Consider the following 15,397-nt stretch of genomic DNA (forward strand, 5'->3'; position numbering starts at 1 on the left):
ATTGTCCAGGCAGCGCAAAGGAGGGAACTGCTGAGCGGGGCGGGGCTGGGGGAGTCTCGACTGCCTTTGGGCCCTGTTTGATCAGGTTAGGGGGTGGTCCAGAGTGCAGCCACACATGAGACAAACCCCGCTTCTGGGGGTGGAAACAGCAGTACAGAATTCATACCCGACTGGGAGCCCTCCTGGTTCTTTGTCTCAGCGTGAACACCCAAGAGTCGAGCAAGTGAAATCGCCCCAAAGTGAGTTGGAATCCTAGGGGCATTCACCATTCACCTATGTCTTTCTGAGCTTGTTCTGAGCTGAGACCTGACATGTTCGTAAACTGCCTGAGGTCTGAATCTCTTCAGAGGCTGGGAACACCACACCCTTTAGTAGCATGTTGGAGCACTATTTTAGTACAACTTGGAATCATTTTTCCTGAGTCTGTAGGGTTTCCTTGGCACTTCCCACCTAAGATGTAACCAAACTAGTTAGGATTATATGACAGAACTTCAAAAAGATTTATGGAAAATGCACATTATCTTTTAATTCTGTTTTGGCACAAACTTGTTGAAGTGCCTTCATATGCATGAATCCGGTTATCTTAAGGGCCAGGAAGTTTAATCAGGCTTCTTGGAATAGCAAATACACCGTCTCGCCCATGTTGAGAAGGGCAAACAGAAGCATCTGTAGTCTACAAGCAAGCAGAGCTGACTCTCCATAGGTTTCTTAGCCAGCATCCTGATGTGAATAGAGCCGGAGAGGCTAGAAAACAGCAGACTTATGCTTGTAGGGCAGAGCCATGATCCCAATGAGTGTGGTCAGGACAGCTAGAGAGCATTGGAATAGAAGTGACATTCAGGGCACCTAGGAACTGGGAATAAGACATTTTTCTGGGTGCCAATGCCTGCTGTGCACAAACCATCTGTTACCAGCAACTTGGCAGCAGTATGTTGTCATCTATGTGAGTTGTTTGGTAACCCACATGTAATACCCAAAATAACCCCACCTATCATTGCACTATCTGGAAATAGGATGAAGAACTTAAGAAGATGCAAGAATTGTGTGAGCAAAATCAGCAGCTTCTCCGAGAGAATGAAATCATCAAGCAGGTAATATACCCACTTCACGAGCCCTGGAAGACCCTGTTGCTGCTGAGACAAGCTCTTGGGAGAAACCATCAGATTTGTGACCATCAGATTTTATAAGGTCCCTAAGTTTCCATGTGACAGTCATGTGTATTTCAAAGTGGTATAAACACATACTTTTAATGCCCTTTTCTTTTAAAAAATGATTTATTTGAAAGGCAGAGTTACAGAGGGAGAGGGGGGGAGAGAGAGAGAGAGAGATCTTCCTTCCACTGGTTCACTCCCCATATGGCTGCCATGGCCAGGGCTGGGCCACACCAAAGCCTGGAGCCTGGAGCTCCATCCAGGTCTCTTTTTTTTTTTTTTGACAGGCAGAGTGGACAGTGAGAGAGAGAGACAGAGAGAAAGGTCTTCCTTTGCCGTTGGTTCACCCTCCAATGGCCGCCGCGGCCGGCGCGCTGCAGCCGGCGCACCGCGCTGATCCGATGGCAGGAGCCAGGAGCCAGGTGCTTTTCCTGGTCTCCCATGGGGTGCAGGACCCAAGCACCTGGGCCATCCTCCACTGCACTCCCTGGCCACAGCAGAGGGCTGGCCTGGAAGAGGGGCAACCGGGACAGAATCCGGCGCCCCGACCGGGACTAGAACCTGGTGTGCCGGCGCCGCTAGGCGGAGGATTAGCCTAGTGAGCCGCGGCGCCGGCCCCATCCAGGTCTCTTAACGTGGGTGGCAGGGGTCCAAGCACTTCATCCATGATCCTCTACTTTTCCAGGCACATTAGCAGGGAGCTGGGTCAGAAATGGAGCCGCTGGGACTCAAACCAGCACCCATATGGGATGCCAACATTTCAGGTGGTGGTTTAACCTGCTATGCCACAACACTGGCCTCTGATGCCCTTTTCTAAATTTAATACTAATCTTAGAAGATGGGAATCCTTCCATCTAGTCTACTATAAGCCTACCTCACTTGCTGCCGTTTAAGATTGAACTAGCCTAACTCTGGAATGTTTGTGTATTAGCCATGAACACTCACCAGGAGCTGCCCTGTATTACATACTTTGTCTCTTCTTTTCAAATAGAAACTGACTCTCCTCCAAGTAGCCAGCAGACAGAAACCTCCTTTTTCTAAGGATTCACTTCTATCTCCAGACTCTTCTTTTGAATATATCCCGCCTAAGGTAAAATGCTTAGTGCCTATGATACCTTTGCCTAGCTGAGGTTTTGTGTGAGGTCTGAAAATTGCCTGTTTTAAGAGGTTGAGAATTAAAATTCCCAAATTCTAGCATTTCAGCTTTCCTTGGAGTCCCAGATAAAACTAGAGAAAAATCTTAGGTAAATAAGCATTTCCCCTTCTCCCAGAAGGCTGACTCTGGGCCATGCCCAGGCATTATAGAACACAACTGAGGAGGTAGGGGAGGAGGAGAAAACAATGTTCAGCTGTCCATCCGAGGGCACTTATCTCATCGTACCATGAGTCCTCCCTTCCGCCCTGAGAGTGATCAGCCTCCAGCTTCTGTCCCTTCAAAGACTCTGCGATGCCAAAGGCCAAAGGGCAGTTCTTCTGATTGGTAAAGCCAAGTTGGGTGTGTTTGAGGGAGTCTGAGATCTCTGCTCTGAGAATATAGTTGGCAACAGCTACTGGGAAGATATAGTGCCATAAGTATTTTTTAAAAGTCTTATTAAATAACCACTCCAACTTTTTTTTTTTTTTTTTACTTAGCCAAAACCTTCTCGTGTTAAAGAAAAGTTCCTGGAGCAAAGCATGGACCTCGAGGATATAAAATATTCAGAGTATTCTGTGAATGAGCCCGAGGACAGTGATGACAATAGTGACGATGACAATGATGAAGAATGGAAGCCAACAAAATTAATTAAAATGTCCAAGAAGAACATCCAAGGGGTAGGCGCCAGCTCTGTCAGGGGTTCTAATATGTAGCATTTATTGGCAGTGGGATAGTTTCTGGATCTAGGACCATGCTGGCCCCACACTCTGCATCAGAGCCACCTGGATCCCAGAGCCCCAATCACAGGCATTGACTTCACTCTGCAGGGGCTCGTTGGGCCAGCTCTGTGTCGAACACGGGCCGGTGGAGAGGGCTGCCTGAGGGCGCTCATCATGCTTTCAGGTTCTTACCAATCTGAATAGGAAGCTGATTCCAAAGTGTTCATCCACAGTCCTTCTTCCTTTTAGAGCAATCGATCAGACATTCTCATACATGTTACCTCATTTAATTGGCATCAAAATCCAGTGAGGTGTTTATTATTTTATAGAACGGACTCCAGACCCACAGGAGGGAAATTACTTTGTCCAAGGTCATCACACCAAAGGGACAGCCAGGACTTGGAACCAAATATTCTGATTCCAAGCCCAGTTTGTTCCCACCGCATAATGGTCATGACAGTAAAAAACCAACAGGTCAGAAGCTGAGTGGCCATGGTGTCTTCCTTGTGTAATAGAATGATTTTGCTCACTGGACTAAGGGGCTAAGGAAATTACAGACAAAGCTAATAATTAAGACCAAACACAGTGAGTTAAGGCTCGTTAGGAACAACCTGACTTTGAGGCATGCTTTATTTACTTAAACAGTGGTCGGTCCTACATAATTAGCAAACCTAGATGTTCTGTGTTGAAATATTAACTTCCCAGGTTCTACGGTTCACCACCACAATCCCAGCTGTGCCCTGCAGCCACATTCCACTTACAGAAAACAGTTCACAGATTGTCTTAGCCTGCCTGGAAGATGCTTGATTTGATTAGCTGATAGCACACCACATGGCAACTGAGCCTTGTAAAACCACACCACCAAAGCAAGCAAGTCCTAAGGAATATGTAGGCACTTCCCAAAGTTTCTAGAAAAGTAGAAGGAAAAGATTATTTGGGTGCAAAACCTTTTTTCAAGCTCTCCATGGCTTTTTCTTAATGTGTATTGTCCACGAGCTTTTTGAGCAGCCTTCCAACATGGCCCTGTGGTGCTAATCCCTGGGTCCGAGCGATCGGAATGTAATGTATCTTGTGTCACAGTCGAACTGAGAGCTCATCTTTAGCCTCAGACAGCTTATAATCTAACAGGAAAACAAAGCAAAGAAAGAGAAGTAACTCGAGAACCTCAGTATGTTCATGTCAAGGAAGTGGACTAGTGAGAGGTTTCCAACAGTGACTAAGCGGCCAAACCAAGGAGGTGTAGTTTAGGAACATTCCATGAAAGAGATGACTGTTGCTGCACTGTGAGACGGGAAAGGAAATACAGCCTTGGGAGTGACTGGGAAGACATTTCTGGCACAGATGAATAGCATGTTGCAAATACCTGGAGATGGTTAGAGGAACAGAGGGCTCAAATACTTGGAGAAAATGGGAAAGAACACGTTCGTCTTTCATTTCCTCATCAAAACACTGATGGACGCTCTCCCATGGCTGAAGCGGAGAGCATGAGCTGAATAGAGATGAAAAGGTCAGCTAAATAATTGGAGGCGAGGTTAAGAAGTGCACACAGAATGCAATGGGAAAGGTCCTAAAAACCAAATGTGAGCATGTGTCGTTGTCCTTGACTTTGAGGAAAGCATATTCATTATAGCACTGTTGCCCCCAGCTTAAAAGGGAAATTTGGAAGTACAGCAAATATTGCAGGAAATTGTGTTTGTTATCAATGATAAATCCTGTTTTTTGTTTTTTGTTTTTGCCAGGCAGTTAGTGAGAGAGAGAGAGACAGATAAAGACAGTGAGAGAGACAGAGAGAAAGGTCTTCCTTCCGTTGGTTCACTCCCCTAATGGCCGCTATGGCCAGCGCTGTGCCGATCTGAAGCCAGAAGCCAGGTGCTTCTCCTGGTCTCCCATGCGGGTGCAGGGCCCAAGCACTTGGGCCATCCTCCACTGCACTCCTGGGCCACAGCAGAGAGCTGGACTGGAAGAGGAGCAACCGGAACTAGTACCTGGCGCCCCAACCAGGACTAGAACCCGGGGTGCCAGCGCCACAGGCGGAGGATTAGCCTAGTAAGCCGCGGCACCGGCCGAATCCTGTTTCTAAAAACAGTAAGAGATGACTCTTTCCTAGACTTTTCCTCTGATTGCATGATTTAGGAGATGAATATAACTGGACTTTAAGGGGAGCAAGTTGGTGTGAAATCTCCTTTCTCTCTTTTGGCAGTGTCAGAGTACTTGGATGCTGGGATTGTTCTCCAGTCACACTGCTCAGAGATATGTTAGCTGTAGACATTTATGCTTTGTGTGAAGGCCATCTTTGTTAGCATTGCTTAGGTTACTGAAAAGAAGACTGCAGCAAAATGACGACTTACCCAGAGTTCATGGCTTCCTTACTTGCCATGTATCCCACACTTACTATGGAGTTGCTGAGGGGTGGGCCATGTGCTATAGTAGAAAAGGTAATAACCTAGGAGCCAGAGAGATGTGGGTTCTAATCTGGACTTTGCCACTGCTTCATTGGGTGACCTTGAGCAAGTCACTTGATCTGGGCCTCACATTTCTTGTCTATACAATTAAGGGATTAGACTAGAATAGATGATATACAAGGTCTCTTCCAGCCCGAATACCCCAAGTCAAAGTACCAGTTACAGTTACACAAGAAGCATTCATAATACTACCTTTATATGACATTATATGGTATCTGGAAAGTTAAAAAAAAAGGAATGCATGCACCTTATAAAGGACAAATTACTATGCAGGTATTGTTGCTAAAGCACTGTAAGAATTTCACAAATATTCTCATTTGTCAAGCTTGGCAGGAAAAAAAAAATGAATGAGGTGACTTGTCTAAGCTCATGCATGTATTATGTATAGGAATAGGGCTTGGGTCTCCCAGTCCCTAGCCTGATGTGTGTGTGTGTGTGTGTATGTGTGTATTTAAGATTTATTTTGAAACTCATGTTGTGGCGCAATCCCATATGGGCACTGGATTGAAACCTGGATGTTCCACTTCCAATCCAGATCCCTGCTAATGTGCCTGGGAAAGCAGCAGAAAACAGCCCAAATGGTTGGGCCCCTTCACCCACGTGGGAGACCTGGAAGAAGTTCCTGGCTCCTGGCTTTGGCCTGGCACAGCCACAGCTATTGGAACCATTTGGGGAATAAACCACGGATAGAAGATCTCTGTCTCTCTCTCTCTCTCTCTAACTCTGACATTCAAATAAATAAAATAAATCTTCCAAAAGGTGGCAGGGGCCCAAGTACTACTGCTTTCCCAGGCACGTTAGCAGATAGCTGGATCAGAAACGGAACAGCTGGGACTTGAACCAGCACTTCAATATGGGCTGCCAGTGTCATGGGGAACATCTTAACCTGTTGTGGCATGATTTTGGCCAGATCTTATCCTTCTGAGATACAGTGAAAGACTGAACTCAAGCTAGAAGAATTTTAGACTCCATAGCAGAAGTTCTGAGCCTCACTATACATTGAAATGTGGTGGCTTAACCTGTTGTGCCACAACACCAGCCCCTTCTCTGACATTCTGTTCTGCTTCCTGGTGTGAGAGAATAGATTGAAGTTACAGCTCCTGCCATGGCATTCACGTGCCTACGTCTGTCATGTGTATCCTGACTGTGCTACATTACCAGGTGTTTATCTAGCCTCTGCTTGCTTGAAGACTTCTGGGAGGGGGGAGCTCTGCCTCACAGGACAGCCCACTGTATTCTACTCATTGTTAGAGAGTTGTTCTTTGTTGAGCTGAAATCTGCTGTCCTGTATGGCATCCCAGTGAGCCTTGCCCATGTAAAAGTACAGTCGTTCTTCATGATAACCCTTCACATACCACTCTCATGATGTCCCTTTGGAGAAAAGAGAGAAATGGGGACAGGGTAACAGAATGCTTAAGAAGGAAGTGTAAATGGTCCAAGGACTGTACCCAAGGTCCAGCATTCAGTGGATCAGCGTCTCTTGAACACTGCTGTGGAACTCTGTCTTTTGCTCTGTTTTATTCAAAGCAACAAAGATTTTTTTAATTATAGTGTCTAGTGTTGGCAAGTGTGATGAAGAAGGGCATTCCTATCTATTGCAGTTAGGAATAGAAATGAGTATACCTTTCTAGAAGGGAACTTGAAAATGCGGATCAAAAGCCTTAAAAATGTTTCTGTCCTTTGACCCAGTAATTGTGCACATAGATGTTTATAGTAAGAAAGTAGTCATTGATATGTGAATAGAGTTATTCATTGAACTAAAATTCTCTGGGCATCTGGATGCCAGGCACTATTTCTAGGGGCTGGAAATATAATAAACAAGTCAGGTAAGACCCTTGCTGTCACAAAGCACATTCTTGTGGGGAAAGACACAAGTAGCCTGAAAAACAAAACTATGTTACATGGTGATAGGAAAAGAGAAAATACAGCGAAGTCCTAGAAAATGCATGGATGGGGAAAGAGCGCTTTAGAAGAGAGACCTCTCTGAGCGTGAGGTATCTAAGCTGAGAGCAGAACACAGTAAGGGAGCGAGTCGGGCTAAGAACCAGAGGAAGGACATTTCAGGAAAGGGGAAGAGCAAGGGCAAAGACTCAGCAGGACAGGAATGAGCTGAGTGTCTCGGGGAACAGCTAACAAGGCCATTATGTCTAGTGTCTGTTGAGAAGTGGGAGAGGGTCACACACAGGAAGGCCATAGGGATAGGGGCCAAATCGTAGAGGGCCTTGTCAGCCATGGTACAGTTCACATTATTTTTGTGTACAAGGGTACTTGCTACAGCATGAATTATAATAGTGAACAGTTGCTTTCAAAGCAATCTTAATATCTAACAATGGGGGACTGGTTAAAAAGTGGCATAGCCACATGATGAAATATTGTATACAGTGGTTGAAATCATGTTTATGATTTTCAGTTTTTATAAATTGACATCTTCATAATCAGAAAAAAAAAAGACGTTACCTTCCTTCACTGTGGCAGAACCAAGGTGATGGTTCTCATATGAAAAAGACCTAAGAGCCTGAATGTGATTGTAAACTTGGTATGAATCCACAAAGATGTGACAAGGACGGAAAAAGCAACTGTGGTTTTTAGGCCTGTTTAACAGGACTGTTGCACTCCTAACAGGGGAGCTGTTTGTCCCAATCTACTTCACAATAGTCACACCACACTGAGGAAGTTGTGCTCATTTCTGGATCTCACAATCCAAGATGAACTTTAGCAAATTGGTGTATCATTACGGTGGTGAGGATACTTGGAAACCATATCATGTGGTGACTCATTGAGGAAGCAAGGTATATTTAGCTTTGAAAGGATTTGGACAGAGAAGGATAGGGAGTAAAAATTATGCTTAGGGAGTGAACGAGTATGCTATGAGTGAGGGTAAAGTGATTCCATGTCATTCTAGGTGGCAGAATCTATTCCTGCAGTTTGAAGTTATATGGGAACTATCATTAGCTCGCAATATATAGTGCCTTGGCTAATTAGACCAGTGATGGTCAAGAGGGGCTTCATATATCAAATCAGGCTTCAGATAGTCGCTGAGGACTCTTCTGACTCTTAACACTTAGTCCTGTGAGCTCTATATCTTTTCCAAGCCAAACTTTCTTCCACCATTTCTCTTATAGCCTTGTTTCTTATCCTTCTGGTCACTCACCTCTGTTTTGTTTTAATTTCCTCTTTATTTAAATACATACACAGTGAACTCCCAAGTAGGTGCACAACAAAAATACACTTCCTGATTTAAGAGGGTTTGCTCTAGGAAATGCCCTTGGAACAGTGCCTGGCACATGCTCATGTTAGCCATTTCTGTTGCAGCCCTGTTTGTAAAGAGTGAAAAATGACACTATCAGGAGAAGAGACAAATTGTGGTGTGGTCATAGAGTGAAAATGAACAAAGTCACCATATAATAAGATGCCATTTATATTAGTTTGAAAATATGTGAGCCAATTCCTTATTTTTTTTAATAGAAACTCGTATTTGGTAAAAGACATGCATATGAATGATAAACACCTAATTCAGGAGACTGTACTCCTGGGAGGGAAGGAGGTGACTAGGATCAGGAAAAGCATGCAAAAGAGACCTCACTCACATCTGCATTGTACTTACTGGCAGGGGGAAGGGGGTACAGTGGGTACATGAGTGTGGTTCTTTTTTTTTTTTTTTTTTTTGGTCTTTTTTATACATGAGGAAAAAAATCATGGTGCCCTAAAATTGGATGCATTTAAAATCTGATTGACCCAGGCTACAGTGAAATAATTACTCCCCAAGTTTTCTGAACTCCAGAATCCTGCCTGACTGCGTTTGCTTTTTTATGGCTTTTTTTCTAATACTCGTATCTATCTATCTGTCTATCTAATCTATCTTTTTTTAATTTTTTTATTTGACAGGTAGAGTTATAGACAGTGAGAGGGAGAAACATAAAGGTCCTCCTTCTATTGGTTCACTCCCCAAATGGCTGCTACAGCCGGCACTGTGCCAATCCGTAGCCAGGAGCCAGGTGCCTCCTCCTGGTCTCCCATGTGGGTGCAGGGGCCCAAGCACTTGGGCCATCCTCCACTGCCCTCCCAGGCCACAACAGAGAACTGGACTGGAAGAGGAGCAACCGGGACTAGAACTGGCGTCCATATGGGATGCTGGCGCCGCAGGTGGAGGATTAACCAAGTGAGCCATGCCGCCAGCCCCTGCATTTGCCTTTTGACAACCATTTCGTTCCATTGACTCACAGGGCTTGCTGCTACCTCAAATCCCTAGGCCCTACTTTTAAGCTAGATATCGCCCTATCCTCCCATATTGTATGTCTGTGGCTAATTTGGGGAGAACCCAAATACCAAACTTAACGTTTATCCCTGTTCTTTCTTTTCTTTCTACATTCAGCCCATCATCGTAACCTGTTAAAAATATTTTTGGATTGTAATTCTGTTATCTTATATATTAATGACCCTACCAGCTTGGTGCTGTGGTTCAAACTGATCAATATGCCCACCTTGTTGACTGGTGGTGAGATGCTGTTATGTATATACATGGAAGTATTCTGGGCTGGCGCCACGGCTCACTAGGCTAATCCTCCGCCTTGTGGCGCCAGCACACCGGGTTCTAGTCCCGGTCAGGGCGCCGGATTCTGTCCCGGTTGCCCCTCTTCCAGGCCAGCTCTCTGCTGTGGCCAGGGAGTGCAGTGGAGGATGGCCCAAGTGCTTGGGCCCTGCACCCCATAGGAGACCAGGATAAGTACCTGGCTCCTGCCATCGGATCAGTGCGGTGCACCAGCCGTAGTACGCCAGCCGCGGCGGCCATTGGAGGGTGAACCAAAGGCAAAGGAAGACCTTTCTCTCTGTCTCTGTCTCTCACTGTCCACTCTGCCTGTAAAAAAAAAAATATTCTGGAAACAAAAGTGCTCTCAAATGTAAATGACTATTTCATGTCATCAGTGATTCGTTAAAATGTTGAACGATTGAAGTGCTGAGGGCAAAGCTTAGGCTGACACTGGACCTACTGTAGAAATGGGAGCCAGATGAAAGGACAGGTAGACCCAAAGATGACAGGCAACTATACTCAGTGTTTTTTTTTTTTGTTTTGTTTTTTGTTTTTTGTTTTTTAGATTTATCTATTTGAAAGGTGGAGAGACAGATCTTCCATTCACTGGTTCACTCCCCAAATGTCTACAACATGTGGAAGCCAGGAACTCCATCTAGGTCTCCCACATGGATGGCAAGGACCCAAGTACTTGGGCCATCATCTGCTGCCTTGCCAGGCACATTCACTGGGTTGGAAGCAGAGCAGCAAGGATTCAAACCAGAACTCTGATGTGGCTCACTCTGATGGCTCCACACACAGTGCCACAACACTGGCCCCAACTATACTCAGTCCTTAAATAGACCTAACCAGCTTGCAGTTCTTCCCTTTGGCCATAAAACTGTCATAAGAGTCATCGTCAGCTGCCTTGCAGTATTATGGTTTCCCTTGCATCTCTCCCTAAAGTATACTACTCTTGAGGCCTGCACTGTGGTATAGCTGGAAAAGCCTCCACCTGCAGCGCCGGCAGCCCACATGGGCACTGGTTTGAGTCCTAGCTGCTCCACTTCCTATCCGGTTGCCTGCTAATGCACCTGGGAAAGCAGTGAAAGATGTTCCAAGTGTTTGGGCCCCCACACTCATGTGGGAGACCCAGAAGAAGCTGCTGGCTCCTGGCTTTGGGTTGGCTCAGCTCTGGCTGTTGTGGCCAATTGGGGAATGAACCAGCAGGTGGAAGACCTCTCTTGCTTTCTGCCTCTGCCTCTGCTTCTGCCTCTCTGTAACTCTGCATTTCAAATAAATAAATAAATCTTTTTAAAAAAAGCTATACTACCATCCACAAAAAGCAAATGGATTTGCCTGGCATGACTTGTTAGTAAACCAGTGGTGTTCTCAGTGGCCTTTGTTTCATTGAAGAAGAGAGGGTTAAAGAGATTGAAGCTTGGTAAAGATGATGGTATTTTCCATTTTTTTCTAGAAAGGCTTGCAAATGGGGGGCAGGCACCTTAAACTAGTCTCCTAATGTTCTCAGTAGTGTGCTTTTCTGCAAACCTGTTTCACAGTGTTCCTGCAAGGGCTGGTGTGGAAACAAGCAGTGTGGATGCAGGAAGCAAAAGTCAGACTGTGGCATAAACTGCAGCTGTGACCCTGCGAAGTGTCGGAACCGCCAACAAGGCAAGGTAGGTTGGGGCTACTTCCCCCTAGCTCCCACCCTGGTGTTCTACTTTCTTCCCCTGTGCTCAGAGACATTTCCCTTCTGAATCCTTCTTCCTTGTTGCTCCCTCATCCACACCTGACCTTCAGAAACCACAGTCCTTCCCAGGAGCTTCCCAGGCATGCAAGTCCCCACCCCCGGCTCTGGCTGTAAGGTCTCTGCACAGTTTCTGGGGCAGGAACAAGGAAAGCGAAAGCAGGCGCTCACAGGGATATAGACAGGCAGGGTCAAACGAGCCTGGGCCCTCTACTGCAATGGCGAGAGCCACGTGCTGAGGTGGCGGCTTCCAGGAAGGAAGTTGCTCCTTCTGCTGTCTGAGACATTACTTTTTAGACCCTCCCTGTGGGACCAGCTTTTCCATGGCTCTAAGGTAAATACCCACAGGGCCAGATCTTTCTGATAGTCACCAAGTTGACTAGAGCTGGCCTCCTTATCTGGGAGTACTTCAGAAAGTTTAGACAAAAAACTTTCTTTCAAGATTTATCTTCTTTCTTTGAGAGGCAAAATGACATGGGGGTCAGGGCGGGGAGGAGAAAGAGGTCTTCCATCTGCTGATTCACTCCCCAAATGGCCGCAATGCCTGGGGCTGGACCAAGCCAGAGCCAAGAAGTAGGAACTCCATCTGGATCTCCTACATGGGTACAGGAGTCCGAGGACTTGCGCCATCTTCTGCTGCTTTCCCAGGCGCACTAGCAGGGAGCTAGAGAGCAGTAGAGGATTGCCCAAATCCTTGGGCCCCTGGACCCATGTGGAAGACTCAGAGGAAGCTCCTGGCTCCTGGCTTTGGCCTGGCCCACTGCTGGCAGTTACGACCATCGTAGGGGTGAACCAGCAGATGGAAGATCTCTGTCTCTCCCTCTCTGTAAGTAACTCTGACTTAGAAAATAAATCTTTTTAAAAGAAGATGAGTTTATTCTGGCACAAAAGCTTTTTTGCAACCCATTTATAATTTTTTTTTCATAATATGCTATTTTCCATGAACTTTTTGGAGACTCCTTGTACTGGACTTCCTCTGAGCATTTCAGTTGTGTAAGGCACTGATCTGGTCCAGTGCTTCCATTTAACAGAGAAGGAAAGCCAAGGCCAGAGATAAGCCACCGTGAGTGCCCTTGATGGTATACAGCTGAGCATTACAACTGAGATCAGATTACAGGCTAACATTTTAATCCAAGCTCTCCCGCAGAGTCAGCTTGCTAGCTAAGCAACTTCTCTGTCTCGGTTTCCTTATCTGGAAAGAAGACTAACAGGAGATGGGCACCGAGGGTGCTGCCAAGAATATTGCACATGGTAGAGAGGGGAAGCTTAATCGAAGAAACAACCAGGGCTGGCTTTGTTCTAAACACTGCCTCATGGTGTGCCCTGTGCCATCAGCCTGCCCAGTCCTTTGCCTTCAGGGGCTGCCTCCAAGCTTTGCTCCATTCCTACGGGGACAGAGCATGGCAAGCACTGCCGCCTCCCAAGCAGGGTACCCCAAAAACTTGCTCAGACCGACTGATCTGTCCCTCGGAGGTGGCATCTCACCGGATAAAGGGGAGCACACTGGTCTCGTGACCCTGGTAGCCACATTTATGAGACGCCTCTCTGCTTGACATTCAGGATAGCTTGGGTGCTGTTGAGCGGACTCGCGATTCCGAAGGCTCCTCCAGACTGGAGGATCCCACAGAGGTGACACCAGGATTGAGCTTCTTCAACCCTGTCTGTGCCACTCCTAACAGCAAGGTAGGCGAGCCAAAGAGCAGGTGCCGAGAAACCTTATTAGGGCCTTCTCCGCATTAGCTGGGACTGGGACTAGTGGGAGAAAGAGAAACGGACCGGGTGTGGAGGGGAAAGATAGAATCAGCTTGCTGGGAATCGGGCACAGACTGGAGTATTTCTCCGTGGAGCAATCTGAGGGGACCCCAGGTACTACTGGGTAGGAGAGAGTTAAGCACACAAGCTGCACAACCGCCCCTTTCCAAGGTCTGTCCATCCCTCTCTGTCTTCCCTAGATCATTAAGGAGATGTATGAGGAGGAGCAGGTCCCGGCCAAGTCGACCGTTCCGGTTCTGTCCTTCGACCTCCCAGAGTTGAAACAAGTAGCAAGAGAATCCCAAGAGACTAAGGCTCCAGGGAAGAAAAAGAAACGCACTCTGGCCAGCAACACCAGCTTCTTCTCTGGCTACTCCCCTATCGAAGAGGAGACCCACTGAAGTCGGAGTCGTCATCTCGACCTGCACTCTGGCGATGGAAGATGCTTTCGGATTGCAGCCAGAAGTGTGTGTGTGTCGTGTCGTTTTTAGTGACTTCCCTAGATTTCAGGTTTCTGTTGGGCAAAGGGACGGAACCTTTGTTGCTTTGGACCTCAGCCTCCAGCCCCAAGTGACTACTCTGTCTTCTCCAGAAGGTGCCACGCCACCTGCTGAAGAGAAAACCAGCCCACCTGCCAAACGGCACCTCGGGAGCCAGTCCCCGGGACAGTCCAGCTCTTTCTGTGAGCAGTGAAGGATGTCCCGAGCTGAGGAGGAGACTGCGGATCTTTTTCTCTCTGGGTTGTCCCAGCTGAGTAGGAGAAGCCTGGCTCGGATCTTTGGCCCCACCTCAGGAATGGAACTGGGATCTCTCCTGCCCTGCCCTGTGCCCCCTGTATTTTAAGTGTCTGCTGTGTTACTGATGTCAATGAAATCTTTTTAAATGTTAAGTAAAGAAATAAACATTAGCATATCTACTGTCTTGGAAGATCCTTCTGTGCTATGGGCGGCGTGGGGGATGGCGGGGATCCAATCCCAACCCCTGCTCCTTGGCCCCTGGGAGAGCTGTTAGGGAGGCTCACTGCAAGGACCTGCCCTCCCTGCCACTTTGTAAGATTTGTTTATTTGAAAGAGTTACAGAGGGGGGAGAGAGACAGAGAGAGGCGGAGCTTCCATTTGCTGGTTCATTCCCCAAGTGGCTGCAATGGCCAGGGCTCAACTGGGTCAAATCCAGGAGCCTGGAGGTTCATCTGGGTTTCCCACATGGGTAGCGGGGGCCCAAGCACTTAAGCCAACTTCTACTGCTTTTCCTAGGCCATGAGCAGGGAGCTGGATTGGAAGTGGAGCAGCCAGAACTTGAACCGGTGCCCATATGGGTTGCTGGTGTCACAGGTGGCAGCCTAACCTCCTATATCAGCCCCTTCCTGCTTTCTTAAAGCTTGCCCTGGTTTCCCAGAGGCTAGAGTGCAGCAGGGTGTTGTCTTTATGTTGCTTTGCTACTCTGAGAAATGGGAACAATCCTCACCAGGCCAAAGGCCTGATCTCTACTGTGGAACCTGCCTTGGTGTCCAGATTTGGAAGGGAGAAACCACATTTCCTAAGCATCTTCATGTTCTTGCCACAATTTTATTTGCTCCACACAAATAAAGGTCAACTAGATAGGTGTCCTTATCTTGCAGATGAGACTAAGGTCCAAAGTTCAAGTAATAGAGCTAGAACTTGAACCCAGGTCTAACAGCAAAGCTCTGAAGTGGCAGCAGTGGCCCTTCCTTTTTTTCTTTTTCTTATCTTTTTTTTTTTGGTGGGGGGGGGGCGGACAGGCAGAGTGGACAGTGAGAGAGAAGAGAGACAGAAAGGTCTTCATTTTCTGTTGGTTCACCCCGCAATGGCCGCTGCGGCCGGCGCACCACGCTGATCAGGGGCCAGGAGCCAGGTACCTCTCCTGGTCTCCCATGCGGGTGCAGGGCCCAAGCGCTTGGGCC

The 15,397-nt window shown here is 47.1% G+C and overlaps 1 protein-coding gene and 1 long non-coding RNA gene across 8 annotated transcripts in view; one reads left to right on the forward strand and one right to left on the reverse strand.

The window, feature by feature from the left end:
- The window catches only part of KIF4A (kinesin family member 4A), a 129,474-nt gene extending 115,077 nt beyond the window's left edge, over positions 1–14,397 (forward strand). For 4 of the 5 annotated variants that reach the window (XM_008272747.4, XM_008272750.4, XM_051827167.2 and 1 more), the window contains exons 27-32: positions 1,014–1,091; positions 2,143–2,241; positions 2,784–2,963; positions 11,537–11,653; positions 13,285–13,407; positions 13,677–14,397. In XM_008272747.4, the coding sequence (XP_008270969.1) occupies positions 1,014–1,091; positions 2,143–2,241; positions 2,784–2,963; positions 11,537–11,653; positions 13,285–13,407; positions 13,677–13,877 (798 nt within the window). In that variant the 3' untranslated portion in view covers positions 13,878–14,397. The remainder of the gene's footprint in view (positions 1–1,013; positions 1,092–2,142; positions 2,242–2,783; positions 2,964–11,536; positions 11,654–13,284; positions 13,408–13,676) is intronic. The other variant, XM_008272749.4, reaches the window with a different exon arrangement.
- Positions 1–15,397, reverse strand: part of LOC103351859 (uncharacterized) — a 105,559-nt gene that overhangs the window by 75,800 nt on the left and 14,362 nt on the right. The window lies entirely within an intron of this gene.

Source organism: Oryctolagus cuniculus, chromosome X, assembly GCF_964237555.1.
Source record: "Oryctolagus cuniculus chromosome X, mOryCun1.1, whole genome shotgun sequence".
Lineage (NCBI taxonomy): Eukaryota > Metazoa > Chordata > Mammalia > Lagomorpha > Leporidae > Oryctolagus > Oryctolagus cuniculus.